At 45.2% G+C, this 17,298-nt stretch overlaps 1 protein-coding gene across 1 annotated transcript in view; it reads left to right on the plus strand.

Moving 5' to 3' along the window:
• Positions 1-14,932: 14,932 nt before the first annotated feature.
• MAP6 (microtubule associated protein 6) overlaps positions 14,933-17,298 on the plus strand; it is a 46,046-nt gene continuing 43,680 nt past the window's right edge. Inside the window, exon 1 of the mRNA XM_040426471.1 lies at positions 14,933-15,639. Coding sequence (XP_040282405.1) covers positions 14,933-15,639 — 707 coding nt within the window. The remainder of the gene's footprint in view (positions 15,640-17,298) is intronic.

The raw sequence follows: 17,298 nt of genomic DNA on the forward strand, positions 1-17,298 counted from the left end.
ATCGGGTTCTATGAGGAGTTGTAGTTCAGTGGTCTCGTGAGTGGCCGGCCCCGAGGAGAGTGGGGATCCGTCGACGGTTTCCAAGTCAACGGGGGCTGCCTTGATTGTCAGTGGAATGTTCTTTTCGCGGGCGAAGGTTAGGTCCATGAAGTTGCCTCCCGCCCCGGAGTCTAACATCGCTGAACAGGGAAGTTGTCGCCCCTCAATGTCGATGAGGATGGGAACGATGAAGTGGGATCCATGAGCCGCCGTGTTGTTATTTTCCGGGGCTGCTGGCGGGGTTGGAGTCTGTGGTTGCTCCTTTAGTTCCGTGACGGCAATAGTCTTTCGGATCGTATGAGGACATTTGATGGCAAAATGACCCGGCTACCCACAGTAGAGGCAGAGGTTTTCGGCCAGCCGTCTCTCCTTCTCAGCTGTAGATAGAGACCTACGTAGAGCGTCGACCTGCATAGGTTCAGTTGCTGATTGGGGGTCGCGCTGGGCGTTGGAAGAGAAGGAGTAAGTGGGTCTGTGGTCCGAGGACCAGAGTCTTTCTTTCTTCCTCTCGGAGAGTCTTTGATCTATCCGGATGCATAACTGAATGAAGTCATCCAGATCGTCCGGGGCCTCAACTCTGGCGAGTTCGTCCTTTATTAATTCTGACAGGCCTCGCCGGAATTGGCTCCTCTGTGCCGCTGGGTTCCAGGTGGTGTCCGTGACCCAACGGCGAAACTCGGCGGTGTATTCGGCGACGGAGCGTCTCCCTTGCCGCAGACCATGTAGTCGCACCTCAGCTGTCGCACAGCGGTTGGGGTCGTCGAAGACTTGGCTCATGGCGGTGATGAAGTTGTTTAGGTTGTCCAGGAGCTGACTGTTAGTATCCACGTAAGGTGATGCCCATGCTAATGCTTCTTCCGTCAGGAGATTGACCATGAATAGCACCTTCTTTTTCTCGGTGGTGAAGGGGGCCAGGTACATCTGAAAATAGATGCGGAATTGGTTTAGAAACCCCCGATACTGGCGTCTGTCGCCGCTGAATCTTGATGGGAGTGGCATGCGAGTGTCTGCGGCAGCTCCGCGGACGTCCAGGTGTTGCCTCTGTAGTTCAATAATCTCCCTTTGCTGGCTTTGGACTACGCCTTGGAGCTGGGCAAATTTCTCCTGATATGTAGTACCAAATTCTTGAAGTTCGGAGACCTGCTTACGCAGAGTGGCCATTGCGGACTCCATAGTGGGGCTGATTATTCTGTAACAGTCCTACAGGCTCACCTGAGTCAGAGGACCGCTTGCTGGAGGTAGGAGTGGAGCCCAGTGGCAAGGACCGCAGGCAGGTAGTAGGTGCAGGAAGTCTGGCAGAGGCGTAGTCGGTAGGCAGGCGGTGGGTCAGGGCAGGCGGCAGTAAGCGTGGTCAGACAATCCAGATGGCAACGGTGGAGGCAGTTCAGTAGGTAGGGACAAAGCAGAAGAGTAGTCAGCAGGCAGGCGGTGGGCAGGCAGGCGGTGGGCGGCAGTAAGCGTGGTCAGACAATCCGGATGGCAACGGTGGTAGCAGTTCAGTAGGTAGGGACAAAGCAGAAGAGTAGTCGGTAGGCAATTCCTGGTCAGCAGTGGACTTCCAGCAGTAGCAAGAGCAGCAGATGAGGAGAAGCTTGATCAAGGCTCAGGAGCTCAATAATCAGCAAACTGGAGTGCAAGGGGCTGGACTTATATAGGGAAGTACCAGGTGTGGGGAATCAAGGGTAATGAGCAAGGCTTGTCAAGACTGAGGTTAACTAATAGGCCTCAGGGAGGAATGTCCAGAGAGGGCGGTAGCCTAGTACTGCCTGGGATGTGGCTGGTCACGGGTTCGAATCCCGACAGTATCACTGTTATGGGGGCACTGTGGATGTCACTATTATGAGGGCACTGTGGATGTCACTGTTATGGGGGCACTGTGGATGTCACTGTTATGGGGACACTGTGGGTGTCACTGTTATGGGGACACTGTGGGTGTTACTGTTATCGGGGCACTGTGGGTGTCACTGTTATGGGGACACTGTGGGTGTCACTGTTATGGGGGCTCTGTGGGTGTCACTGTTATGGGGACACTGTGGGTGTTACTGTTATCGGGGCACTGTGGGTGTCACTGTTATGGGGACACTGTGGGTGTTACTGTTATGGGGGCACTGTGGGTGTCACTGTTATGGGGACACTGTGGGTGTCACTGTTATGGGGGCACTGTGGGTGTCACTGTTATGGGGGCACTGTGGGTGTCACTGTTATGGGGACACTGTGGGTGTCACTGTGGGTGTCACTGTTATGAGGGCTCTGTGGGTGTCACTGTTATGGGGGCGCTGTGGATGTCACTGTTATGGGGGCACTGTGGGTGTCACTGTTACGAGGGCACTGTGGATGTCACTGTTATGGGGGCACTGTGCATATCTTTAAACTATGCAGACAAACAACAGATAATATAGACCTGTGTGACACAGGGTAATTCTGCTACTTTCCTATAAAAATGTCAACCAAAATCCGTGGTGGCGAACCTATGGCACGGGTGCCAGAGGCGGCACTCGGAGCCCTCCCTGTGGGCACCCATGCCCTGGAAAAAGTCTAAGGTGTACCAATATGCCTTAGACTTTTCCTGCCTGCAGGGCGCACTATGAAGGGCACAGGCAGCTATTATAGCTAATGATAAAGTACATGGCGGAGACACTGTATTGGACCGTAGTACTCAGGTTACATCGCCATGTTGGCACTTTGCAATAAATAAGTGGGCTTTGAGTTACAGTTTGGGCACTGGTCTGTAAAAGGTTCTCCATCACTGACCTAAACCATTGTAATGATACATGGTCTACGTCAGTGTTGGCATTAGCCGGGCATTAATGGGGTGCAGTTTATCAGTGTGCACCCCGTGACATGTGGGGTGAATGATAAATGTTGAATCCTTTGTCTTTAATGACGGTGAAGGGTTAATTAGAGATCTGCCTGCAGCGTGCGGAGGGCCGCTCTCACATAGCAACGGAAACCTCCAAGGTTGTCAGGCGGCAGACATCACGCCACAGTCAGTAATGATGGGCGTCAGCGTGCGGAGGGCCCCCTGATAATCAGCCCTGACGCCCGTCTTATGTGGGAGAGGGATCCATACGTCATAGGGGTGGATTACTGCTACGGGGGTCCAGAGCCCACCCTGTCTGCCCAGTTTCTAATGTACTGGCACTTGGGGGGGAGGGGGGAGTGCTTCAGTTTCTGTCTCTTTTTCTGAACTTGCTGTTTTTGGGAGGCCAGTGCATGTCCAGGGTGACCGTGAAGACTGGAGGGTCAATCAGGGGCCGCATCTGGTGGGTCCCCGTTTTCCATTTAACTCCTTCTGCCCTTGTTTAATGCATTAATGTGAGTTATTACTACAGGTACTGTATACTGAACGTGTATGGTCCTCATATAACAGGGAGCAGTGGGTTGTATTCTCCTGTCCTACAGTCCCTATGGCAGCATTGACCAGGGTGGATAGTCATGCAGAGATGTACGTACGGCCCATTGATAAGAGGAGGGGCTGTGATTCAGCGTTTTCTGCTCGGCTCCAGCAGATCCAGACTCACAGGGGCGTTGCTAGGGTCTCAAAAGATCCGGGGACGAAGCCCCAATGCATATGGCCCACTTATCTAAGTCGACAAACCGACCCCTAAGCCCGCTATAGCTATACAGCAGCCCGAACCTCTCACATCCAGGGCCTCCCAGGTGACGTCTCCTCCGATGTAGATCTTCTCTGTCATCATCTTCTCCATTTAGTTCAGACAACTTCTCTCAGCCGCGACTCGTCTCTGCAGAGTGTGATGCACGGACATCTTAGCTTCCTCATTTTTCTGTACCCCCAAATACTATCCTGAAGAAAAATGAGTGCCCCCCATAGTAATAGTGCTCCTCATAGTCCCACCAATAGTAATTCCCTTCTAGAATACCCTCATTAGTATTGCTGCCCCCTACAGTGCCCCCAACAGTGATAATGCTCACCAAGAGTGCCCCCATTAGTAGAAGAGTCCTCCGGGATTAATAATGTCCTTACAGAGCCCCTACTCTAAATAAGCCCCCCTATTGTTCCCCCAGTGGTAATAAAGCTCTCTACAGACCCCTCAGTAGTAATAAGACCCCCACAGTGCTCTTAGTAGAAATAATGCAGATCTATAAGTCCCTCCTGTAGGGCCCCCAGTAGTAATAAGAAAGCCTAATGTCTCCTGGATTTAAAATGCCCCCACAGTGCCCCCAGTATTTATACTGCCCCCTACTGTTATAATACTCGCCCTGAAGCCCTGGCAGTATTTATAATGCCCCCTTCAGTGCCCCCTGTAGTTATATTCCTCCTTTTACTGTCCTCAAAAATGATCATTAATAATTCCTCAGCCCCTCCACCATACAGTCCCATGTAAATAATTACATGATTTCCCTTCTCCGCCATAGAGTGCCATGTAAATACCATCTCTCCAGCCCCCCTCAATATACAGTCCCATGTAAATAACATCCCTTTCTATCTACAGCCCCCTCTAAAATAGTCTCATGTAAATAACATCACACCATCTCTCCTGCCCCCCTCAATATACAGTCCCACGTAAATAACATTACCCCCTCCCCAGCTACTTTCAACATAGTCTCATGTAAATAACATCCCCCCCTCAATATTCAGTCCCATGTAAATAACATAATTTCTTCCCCAGCTACCTCGAACATACAGTCCCATGTAAATCACACTACCCCTCAATGCTCAGTCCCATGTAAATAATATCACTCCCTCCCACAGCCGCCTTCAACATGCATTCCCATGTAAATAACATCTTCCCCTCAACTTCCAGTCCCATGTAAATAACTTCCCTCCCTTCAGCCTTAACATACAGTCCCAGTTAAATAACTACAACTCCCAGCATTGCTCTGCCTCTCCCTTCACTTACCTCTCCTCATGTAGCAGACCTCACCACAGCTTCTTCCCAGGACTTCTCTTCACTGCTGAGCCGTCCTCTCCTGCACTGGTCACATGACGGTGACATCATCGCAGGTCCTTTTCAGCTACTGCATTTAGCACTGATCACATGACCTGTGATGTCATCATAGGTCCTTCAGCTCTTGCAGGACATTAGATTCAATTGTATTGCCGTTCTGAGGATGGCAATACAGTTGTATCTAGCAGGCAGGCAGGACATTCGGGCCTGGGACAAAACTTCAGGGGACCAGGCCCCGAATGTTTTAACCTAGCAGCTCCCCTGCAGACTCATCAGTATAAACCTCAAGGAAGAATCCAGGATCAGAGCCTGGAAGTAACTGGAAATATAAAGAAGCCACGAGATGTGACAATGGACATTGGGAGGGGAGTTAGTAGGTGCTCAAGCCCGGGAATGCGAGGTCACCCATAATGCCGTGCAGCCAGCCAATCCACAGGTGGCCATCACCCTGTGAGCCCTATTAAACCCTGATCCAGTGCCACCATTTTCCAGTGAGCTAAGCATAGGGGGAGAAGTGACAAGACGCTATGCACTGGGGACAGCGCTGCTGCAAATTGTTAACACAGAGTAGGACAATATTGCGGAGGGAGACTGCAGGGAGAGCGTGGGAGACTGCTGAACTACAGAGTCTGCTATAATTCATCACCATGTACACAAGTGTGCAGTGCACCAAGATTCATAGCTAATCCTTTCTGTTAGCTATAGAGTTACTGTACGTCAGTATTACAGGCAGGTCTAATTCATCACCGTGTACATAAGTGTGCAGTGCACCAATATTTATAGTTAAACCCTTCTTTTAGCTGTAGAGTTACTGTACGTCAGTATTACAGGCAGGTCTAATTTATCACCGTGTACATAAGTGTGCAGTGCACCAATATTTATAGTTAAACCCTTCTTTTAGCTGTAGAGTTACTGTACGTCAGTATTACAGGCAGGTCTAATTTATCACCGTGTACATAAGTGTGCAGTGCACCAATATTTATAGTTAAACCCTTCTTTTAGCTGTAGAGTTACTGTACATCAGTATTACAGGCAGGTCTAATATATCACCGTGTACATAAGTGTGCAGTGCACCAATATTTATAGTTAAAGGGGTTCTGCAGTTTTTTTAACCTGATGATCGATCCTCTGGATAGATCATCAGCATCTGATCGGCGGAGGTCCGACACACCCCTGCCGATCAGCTGTTTGAGAAGGCAGCGGCCCTGGCAGTAGTGGCGCGGCCTTCTTGCCGTTTACCGCAGGCCCAGTGACGTCACGACTAGTATCACTGGCCTGGGCGGGCTATGCTCCATTCAAGTGAACAGAGCTTAGCCGCGCCCAGGCCATCGATACTAGTCGTGACGTCACTGGGCCTGCGGTAAACAGCGAGAAGGCAGTGGCGCTCTTGGAGCGCCGCAGCCTTCTCAAACAGATGATTGGCCTGGGTCCCGGGTGTCTGACCCCCGCCGATCAGATGCTGATGATCTATCCAGAGGATAGATCATCAGTTTAAAAAAACTGCAGAACCCCTTTAAACCCTTCTGTTTGGTGTAGAGTTACTGTGCATCAGTATTATGGGCCACTGTTACTTTTAGGCAGATTGGCCTGGCTATACCTGATTAATAGCGATTTGTAACTAATTGAATTTCTTGTCAAACTTCGGCAAAGCTGCCAAATCAAATTTTTCAAAGCTTTGCTCATTTCTAATTGTAACAAACCGTCATTTCAGAAGAGGGCTAAGTGCTGCTTATCGATTGTCCAGACTGGATACACTTGTATCAAACCCTCAGCTGTAAGAAGTATTTGGTCAACTCAGGATCCATTTTTATCCTTTGGGGTAACCTTTCACTTTACAGCAAGCAGAGATCTTGCAATGTTGTGGACTTGAAATACAAAATATATTAGATGTTCGCAGAACCTTTAATTTCTCCCTGCACACAGCTAATAACCATTGTATACAGAAAGGCTTTGCAACTTTTTGCCACTTCTCTTTTAACCCCTTACGGACACATGACGTACCGGTACAGCATATTTCCCGAGTCCTTAAGGACACATGACGTACAGGTACGTCATGTGTTGTTCCGATCACCGCCGCCCGGCGGGCGGTGATCGGAACAAGGTGCCTGCTCAAATCATTGATCAGGCACCTCGGCTAAATGCGCGGGGGGTCCCGTGACCCCCCCCGTGTCGGCGATCGCCACAAACCGCAGGTCAATTCAGACCTGCGGTTTGCGGCTTTTACCATATGCGGCGGCGGTGATCGGAGGTGCCATCGGGTCCCCATGGGGCAGTGGGGGGGACCCGATGGCATGGAAGGCAGCGCGATGCCTTCCTGAGGCATCTGCACTGCCTTCTGGTGAAGAGCCTGTGAGATCCAGCCCCCTGGACCTCACAGGCCCCGGAAGCTGTATTACTCATACAACCAATGCATTCCAATACAGAAGTATTGGAATGCATTGTAAAGGAATATACCCCAAAAAGTTCAAGTCCCAAAGTGGGACAAAAAAAAAGTGAAAACAAAGTTTAAAAAATAAATTTTTCCCCCCAAAAAATTAAAAGTTTCAAGTAAAAAAAAACAAAAAAAAAAACATAATTTTCCCTAAAATAAAGTTAAAACAAATTGGTAAAAAATAGGGGGAATTTTTTTTTTATACAAATTAGGTATCGCCACGTCCGTATCGACTGGCTCTATAAACATATCACATGACCTAACCCCTCAGATGAACACCGTAAAAAATAAAAAATAAAAACTGTGCTAAATAAACTATTTTTTTGTCACCTTACATCACAAAAAGTACAACAGCAAGCGATCAAAAAGGCGTTTGCCCACCAAAATAGTACCAATCTAACCGTCACCTCATCCCGTTTGAAAAAAGCTGTCATTGTGTAAAACTTACATAAATAAAAAAAAAGTATACATATTTGGTATCGCTGCGTTCCTATCGACCGGCTCTATAAAAATATCATATGACCTAACCTCTCAGATGAACACCGTAAAAAAAAAAAACTGTGCTAAATAAACAATTTTTTGTCACCTTACATCACAAAAAGTGTAATAGCAAGCGATCAAAAAGTCACACGCACCCCAAAATAGTGCTAGTATACATATTAGGTATCGCCGCATCCGTGACAACCTGGTCTATAAAAATACCACATGATCTAACCTGTCAGATGAATGTTGCAAATAAAAAATAAAAACGGTGCCAAAACAGCTATTTCTTGTTATCTTGCCTCAAAAAAGTGTAATATAGAGCAACCAAAAATCATATGTACCCTAAACTAGTACCAACAATACTGCCACCCTATCCCGTAGTTTCTAAAATGGGGTCACTTTTTTGGAGTTTCTACTCTAGGGGTGCATCAGGGGGGCTTCAAATGGGACATAGTGTAAAAAAAACCAGTCCAGCAAAATCTGCCTTCCAAAAACCGTATGGCATTCCTTTCCTTCTGCGCCCTGCCGTGTGCCCGTACAACGGTTTACGACCACATATGGGGTGTTTCTGTAAACTACAGAATCAGGGCCATAAATATTGAGTTTGGTTTGGCTGTTAACCCTTGCTTTGTAACCGGAAAAAAATTATTAAAATGGAAAATCTGCCAAAAAAGTGAAATTTTGAAATTGTATCTCTATATTCCATTAATTCTTGTGGAACACCTAAAGGGTTAACGACGTTTGTAAAATCAGTTTTGAATACCTTGAGGGGTGTAGTTTATAGAATGGGGTCATTTTTGGGTGGTTTCTATTATTTAAGCCTCGCAAAGTGACTTCAGACCTGAACTGGTCCCTAAAAATTTGGTTTTTGAAAATTTCAGAAAAATTTCAAGATTTGCTTCTAAACTTCTAAGCCTTGTAACATCCCCAAAAAATAAAATATCATTCCCAAAATGATCCAAACATGAAGTAGACATATGGGGAATGTAAAGTAATAACTATTTTGGAGGTATTACTATGTATTATAGAAGTAGAGAAATTGAAACTTAGAAATTTGCAATTTTTTTACAAATTTTTGGTAAATTTGGTATTTTTTTATAAATAAAAATGAATTATTTTTACTTCAATTTACCAGTGTCATGAAGTACAATATGTGACGAAAAAACAATCTCAGAATGGCCTGGATAAGTCAAAGCGTTTTAAAGTTATCAGCACTTAAAGTGACACTGGTCAGATTTGCAAAAAATGGCCAAGTCCTTAAGGTGAAATAGGGCTGAGTCCTTAAGGGGTTAAGATCTCTGCTTGCTTTCAATGAAGGAGAACAATTAGAGCATAAACACTTGTAAAGACCTATATATTCTGATAATTGGGGGTTTGCTACAGTTGTATCCAGCCGAGACAACCCTTGGTGAACGTAACAGTCCGGACTCTAGATTGATACATTTTATCTAGAATGATACATTGTAATTAGGAGAAGGATTTCTGCTGATGATGTCCCCAAAGGTGTATCTAGATTGTAACAAACCCTCAGCTGTGAAAAGCATTAGGTCTAGTGGATTTCCATCCTCTAGATATAAACAATATTGTTTCTGTTCTTTAGTAGCAAGTAGAGATCTTGAAAGTGGCAGGAAATTGAAACAGAAAGTCTATAGGAAAGTTACACTATTCTTCATTTTTTTTAAAAGGGGTTTTCCAGATGTTTAATACTGATGACCTGTCCTCAGGATAGGTCATCAGTATGTGATCGGTGGGAGTCCAACACTCGGCACCCCCGCCGATCAGCCACCGCCTCCTCGCACCTTACCCAGCACTGTCCCGGCCCTGGGATAGTGGCTGTGCTTGGTATTGCAGATGAGCCCAATTCACTGGAATGGGATTGAGCTTCACCTAAGCCTCTCCTTGCATATTTTCATCTGGGATCAGAATCCGATAGATTATTGTTATATTGATATAGATTATTGTTAGCTCCAGGGTCAGTACATCGGCCCTCAGTCCCTATAATACGTACAGTATAAAGCATATTTCAGGACCACCCATGCTGGACAGCACCACTGAGCAGAGAGATGGTAAAACTAATTCAACCGGGTTCCCCTTTGCTGTCACTGGCTCCCATACCAGTGCAAATAGCGGTCCCCAATACACAGGCAGCGGTCGTGTGAACTCTGTGCTGCGGATGAGGACCCATTGGCTTGAATGGGTCCACGATCTGCAAAATATGGCAAAAGATGGACATGTCCTATCTTTTGCGGTGTGGAAGCCCAAGGGAATACTCGGAATCACTTCCATGGGTTTTCGGGTCTGTGCCTCAGCACCGCAAAAGATAAGACATGTCTATCTTTTGCCTTATTTTGTGGATCAAGGACCCATTCAAGTCAGTGGGTCCACACCGCAATATGGGATTTACACGGCCGGCACCCGTGCATTGTGGACCGCTATTTGCGGTCTGGAGCACGGACATGGAGCCCTTATTCTCGTGTGAATGGGCCCTGAGACTGATGGAGGAGAAAATTCATCAAAATTTGCAGGAGATATGCTGTGTCAGGCTTTACAGGGAGGCACAGTCCCATGAGAATCCCACTGAAAATGCAAAATTGTTGCGCAGTTAACTTCCAACGATTAGAAGACTCCCGGCCATACTGGAAATCTTCAGACAGTCACAGGACTCTTCTCTCCGTAGATTTAGACAGAAGAGGAATAACCCCAATAGGGTCCATGGTAGTGAAGACTGACCCTCCCCCCATCCCCCAAATACAGTTTATTAGCCCAAACCAGTGTGTTATGGCTACAGGGCTTGGTGATGGGACAGCGTCCTCTAATTTACATGGTGGAGATCACTCTTAGGGCTCATGGATACGACCGTATGAATTAGTCCGCATCCGTTCCACAATTCACTTCAAAACCCCATCTAAGAGGGAAGCAGAGTCAATCAGACTTAATAAATCTTCCACAATATGTATTCATTTTGTGCCTAAAAATGTTTAAAATTAGTTACAAACTTTCCAAAAAGTACTCTTTGAAAAAGCCGCAAACTGAACTGTAACATTAGAAAAATTTAGTATCTTTTTTTGCAAATTAGCATTTTTCAAAAAGTTAGAAAAAATGCAAATTTGCATGATACATATACATTTTTTGCTTCAGAGTCAAGAGCCTGTGATGAAACTAAATATTTGATGTCATTATTTGAATGTCTGGTGACCTTGATGTGTCGCTTCCATCGGAGACAGTGAATGTTCAACCATAAATAATTCACATGAGGGCTCCATCATCCATGTGTAACCTGCAACAAAGCTTCGGCTAAGTGGAAAGTGACAATGGGGTAATTAAACCCATCTGCTCCCTGCCTGATCCCCCCCCCCCCCATCCAGACAATGAACAGTTAACAAGCTGCAGTAACAAGCTGCCTCCTCTCCATTCATTTGAGACGTTGCCTTGCGTGCTGACGGAGGAGCCATCTCTCTCTCCCAGCATCTCTCCTCCTCCAAACCCCCACCTCCTCATCATCAGCAGCAGCATTTGGGATGCAGATACCAGGGTGGGTGGGACCACTTCCTGCAGAGATCTTGCTTTCTGATTGTGGCAGGGTCTCACTGCCAGGATTGCAAAGGAAACACCATTTGCTCGAATTGTTAGTGTGGAAGGATGTCCACCAGGATTGACTCAAGCTCCTGCAGCATCATGCCATAGAGACAGTTGCAGAAAGTCTTTCATGATTGACCTAAGGGAAGGAGCTTCCAGATCTTCATATTTCAGGGCTTGTCTTGCCGAGGGGTCCTTGCAGTGATACTACGACAAGGGGAAGGCGTTGAAGGGGCAACCATTGGAAGAGGTTTACTTGCACCATGACTTAGGAGAAAAGCCCAAAACATCTGGTGGTGCAATCTCTTGGAAGGAGATCATCAGGATTGTACCATAGTAAACTAGTGTTATTCAGCGTCTTGCAAGGTGGGTGGAGGGGCAAGACGACTGTCCTCATTGTAGCGACACCTTTTTCTAGTTTGTAAGAGGCTCCTTACTATTGTTAGGGTAGAGACTATGGCATGGCCCTGTATTACCAGGGCATGCTGCATTGCCCGTTTCTGGAACCAGTTGGATAAGGATGACATTGCGGTCTCGTTGGTCTTCACCAAGTATTCCGAAGCCACCGAAGGAGGTCAGCAATATCAGGCTCACCTTCAACAGCCGCAAGCCCGTCCTAGTTCTTCTGCCATTGAAGCACAGCCTCCCCAAATAGAGGCAGATCATGGTGCTGGCTCTACCAGAGACTTGTCCCACCAACCTGGGCCTGGCCATACCAAAGAGCCGTCAGGTTCGGTCATGCGTCAGGATTATAAGGCTTGGAATGTAAAGCCAGGGGTTAGCTGCAAACCCAAGAGTGAGTACCTACCATCTGAAAAACCTTTTGACAGCAAGACCCAGTATCAGAAGGATTACAAAGCTTGGCCCATTCCTCGTCGTGGGGACCATCCATGGATTCCAAAGCCTTCGCCAGGCCTCACTGCCCCAACAGCCTCAAGTGCTGCCAAAATTAAGAAAACACCAGTAGCCTTACCAGAGAAAAAGGCAGAGGAACCACCTAAAGCGGAGCCTACAGAAACAGTGGTTCCCAGAGTCAAGGCATCTGTTACTTTTAGCAGTGCAGCAGATATACAGTCCAGTCATAAAGAGGTCCAAGAAAAGCAAAACAGGGAAAAATCTCCATCTACACGATGGTCCATGGAAGGCCTGAGACCAAGAGATGCAGCTGACATACTCAACAGACAGATCAAAGAGGAAGGAGGAGTGGGCACCTCATACAGGTCAGCAAATGTCTATACATTGCATGCATCATTGGCTTCACATTTTGTAGGGCCACGCACACCTGTCCCATAAAGTCCTCGTAAACACCACGGCCCAATCGCAACTCTCAAAACATAATATCGTCCATAGCGACCAATCAGAGAGTTGCTATGACTAGTCAGGCTAGTAAATGTAAGCATCTGGTTGGTTGATAGGACGGTTGCTATAGAAACAGCTTGACTGTTGCTGCAAAATAACTTTTCAAAAATAAAATAGCAACCTTTTTTTGTTTTATTATGGAAGAGCTTAAGGCCAATTATCCCATGGCCTAGAAAGGCACAATGGCAATTAATTATTCATTTGTCATTCATTTTGCTTTCCAATGAAATACCTACAAAATACATCTGGGCCAAATTTAAAAAAATTCTAACAATTTAAAAAAAATGTAGAGCTTGGAGATTATATTCATTATTCTTTTCTCATCAGAGATGATATTGCCGAGCTCCAATTATTCATTTTTTAGATGCTTTAAAGGACTAAATTATGTTATGTGAAACATCTCAGCACTGTCATATTATCAGGACCAGATTTATTTTTTTTCATTACATTTTTTATTATTTATTTTACTTATTTATCGAGTTTTATTTTTACTATTTATTATTCTTAATTTCTTCTGGTGTTTTTTATTTTAATCAATTTGCATTGTTTATTTTATTTTTATGTAATGTATTTTATATTCATTCATTTATTTTTTCTATTCTGTTCTATTTTTAGCTACTTTTTCTTTCACCCTATTTTTCCTTAATTATTTTTTTTTTTACTGCTCAAAAACCCATAAATATATATATAATCGCCAAAAATGTAATAGGATTGGTAGATAGAAGGGACATAATTCCTTTGAAAACGCTCTACACACTAGGGAATTTTAGCAACTGTAAACAGGTCAGGATGACTCCCTAGCAACCAGGCAGCCATCAGGATTATGCAGCCGCTCTATACAATCAGCTGCTCGTCGTCCAAGTCTCATAATAGAACCAAAAACATTTGCACATCAGATAATAAATGTCATTTTTGTAATTCTGCCATAAAAAAAAAAAATAGTAACTAAATATGACCAAGCATTCCATAATTAAGCTCTGAATATAGTTTGAGATTGAGATTACAACATTTAAAAAAATCATTAGAATTTTTGTTCCAAAGAACAAAAACAAAGGTGTCTTATGCCAGAGCATGAATGTACATAATTGAATTTCTATGCAGATGTAATGTGACGAATCTACTAGGCTTGGGATTACCAGCTTTGATGGTCCTAATAAATCAGCGTAGATAAGGAAAATAAGAGAACTCTTGGAATTTGAAATTTAAAAAACCAACATTTAAAAAAAGGGGAAAAACAATTTTCGTCATCTTAGGAGCTGAGGGCTGGATGTAGGGTTGACTGTATATTTGCAATATCATAGAGATGTGATGGGCACTGTCCAAAGACTCTGGTGCTGAAATCCACCCAACTGGTGGTGAGGAGTACTGCAGAGCAGAGAATTTCCTACAGAGACAGTATACGCCCCTGGTCTGCATAGATGTGTTGGGATTATATATGGTATTACAGGGGTATTAAGGGGTGCAGTTGTTGGAGGGTTGGCATCGGCACTGCAAAGGTTAGAGACTCATTGAATCGTCTTTATTATCGCCTGAAAGGCAAGTGCTGCACCCTCCGCATCTCTTGCAGTCCTCAGCCTTCCAGTGATTGGTGCAGATGTCAGATGTGACCATTGAGGGTTAAATGTATTGAACGCCCTCCCTCGCTCCCGCTCCCTCCTTTGATATTACATTTTAGGTACTGCATAGTGGAGATCTTGTGCCAGCATTAAATTCTCCTCCCCCTCTCTTCTCACTCTTCTTTTTCCTTGGCATCTGGGGATGCAGAGAGCAAGGTGGGTGGGGTTCCTTCTTTTAGAGATGTTTGCCGGATTCCTTTTTCCGACTGTGACTGGAGGTCACTGGATGCAAAATTAAAATTTACAATCAATGGGAAAAGAGGCATGAGACAACCCCAGGCATCTTCTACTTGCAGTTCAGCCATAGAACCTCGTAAATCCATGGAAGCCTTTAGGTAAAAAAAAAAAAAATTATTTGCACTACAGGACAAGAATTTTGGGTTTTTTGTTTTCCAAGGAATTTTGGCTTCCTCATTTGGTAACCAGCAATAGATAGATCAAAAATTTCTTCATCTAAGGAGAAATAAAGACAAAGCTTCTCATCCACTAGAAGCTAGGAATCCTCAAGGTTGAGAAAAATGGCATGGCCTTGTGTCACCCGGGCTTGTTGCATTGCTCGCTTTGGGAATAAACAAGACAAGGGGGACATTGCAGTCCCTTTAATGTTCTCCAAATATTCCGAAGTGACAGATGGACCTCATCTGAGCCAGCCACCACGCCCAGGATCTGCTGCCATAGAAACTCAGCCACCGCTGGCAGATTCCTACTATGGAGGCCAGTCTAGGTCATCTAGGGACTACTCTAGGAGATGGGAGTCTACCAGGGGTTCGGTTACCAGGCAGGATTTCAAGCCCTGGAGGGCAACCCCCGAGCAAAGCTGCAAACCAAGGAGTGAATATCTGCCTTCTGAAGCTCCTCTGGAAAGAGAGACCCAGTACAAGAAAGACTACAGGTCATGGCCAATCCCTCGACAAGATGACCATCCTTGGATTCCTAAACCCATCCAAGGTCCCATTTACGCTCCTCCTGTCGAGGACAGAAAGAAGAAGGATCTCATGGGTTCTATCTTACCACCTGTGGACAAGAGGATAAGCGATGCTGAGGTTGCAGGAAGGGTAGCCATTGCGTATAATGTGACCCCCGAGATTTTGGTATCGGTAGTGGAGGAAACTAAAGTCATCCAGCAACTGGAAAAGCTAACCAGTGCCAATCCGACATCCAAGGAGGCAGCAAGCCCACTTCAAAGTCAAGGGATGGAGGACAAGGGAACAAGATCCTCATACAGGTCAGAATAGGGTTCTTCTTATATGATTGGGCGAGGGTTACGATATTTGCCAATGATGGGATCATCTTCCCATGGCAAAAATCGGAATGATGGGATATCTGCATTGCCCACCTGGGAAATCTTCAGCTAGATGATGGTACCGGTATACTGTATTTCCAAAATGTTGATTCAGGAAGGAACCTTATTTTTTACCTTCTTCAGGATTAACCTGGGTCCTTGTTTATAGTACAGTCTGTAGAAATGTGTTATAATAGTACAATTTTTTTTATAAAAATGAATTCAAATTTTGATTGATCAGAACTGGTTGTACTAGGCCCCAGTTATCGAAGGTCAGAGCTGCATTCGATGTAGGCGTCAATGTCGAATCTCATGTCTTGTGTCTAGTTTTTAAGCTTTTATTATATTTATTTCTTATTTTTATGCAATTTTTTTATATTTTATTTTGAATAATGCTGTAAGGAACTCTGGACAATTTGGTTAAATTGAATGTCCTGGAATGACAACTTGTCACCTAGTCACAGGGTGGGTGATGAGTGCCTGGTCAGTGGCTCCGAACAGTGGTACCCTCACCAATCTTAAGAACTTGGGTCCCCCATCCCTTTTTTGAATAGACTTTGACTGTGTGCCTGACCGTTTCACCCTTCAAATGGGGGACACTATCCTGATCCGTGGTCTGACTGACACATATCTGGTGACACGTTGTCATTCTTGGACAACCCCTTTAGAATTGGACTTTACCATTGTAATTATTTATAAGGGAGCCCTACAGACTGAGCCTTATCTGTTTAAAGGGGTCTTCCAAAAATGTAAGATTTTTTTTTGTTGATTGATACATGATTGTGGAAAAAAAAAACTCCTATTCAGCATTTTATTAATACCGTTCCCATTGCGGATAGCGATGGGTTACATGACATCATAGGGACATCTGCTGCTAGTCATCTGATCTTGTCACATGACTGTATCATCCAATAGCAGTGTCACTATGGGTGACAAATACAGACAGAATAGGAATTCATATACGGGGGGAGGGGGAGGCTCCAGATGTCAGACCTTGTCCTTAAATAGAACTGGGCCATCATTATGATACCGAATGGAACCAGAATTTCTAGAATAAATCCATTTTCCCATAATGCCCCATTTTCCAAGTCACAAAGCCTTCCGTAATATTCCTTGTAGAGTTCTAAGTACCCCTCCCCCGCACAGGAGTGAAGGAGAACATAGAGCTCCCGATCCAGGAAGACCCGCCCACTCCAGCAGAAGTCTGAAGGGTTCTTCCTGCTACAAACATCATGGGACAATAAACTAGGCAATGAGAGACATTTTTATAAAAATCTCCACAAATGCTGTGTTTTTATCTAACATCTGATGTCCCTTGATATAAAATATGATATTAGCGGATCCGTCCCTTTAACCGCAGCAGATACAGTCCCACGTACGATCTTCACCCTTCTAATGAATGAGCTGTGAATAATAATCCTGATCGCAGTCGGTAATGGAGGCTCCGCTCTGTGGTTATGTCGCTGGGAAAACTACACCGAGATAGTTACCATGGAAACAGCCAATCAGAGAGGGACTCCGCAAAATACAACCAACATGTAACTGTACGGGAAGAATATGGATGGAGAGAAAACCCAACATCCACCCCCCACACAATACTGC

This window comes from Bufo bufo, chromosome 3 (assembly GCF_905171765.1).
Source record: "Bufo bufo chromosome 3, aBufBuf1.1, whole genome shotgun sequence".
NCBI lineage: Eukaryota > Metazoa > Chordata > Amphibia > Anura > Bufonidae > Bufo > Bufo bufo.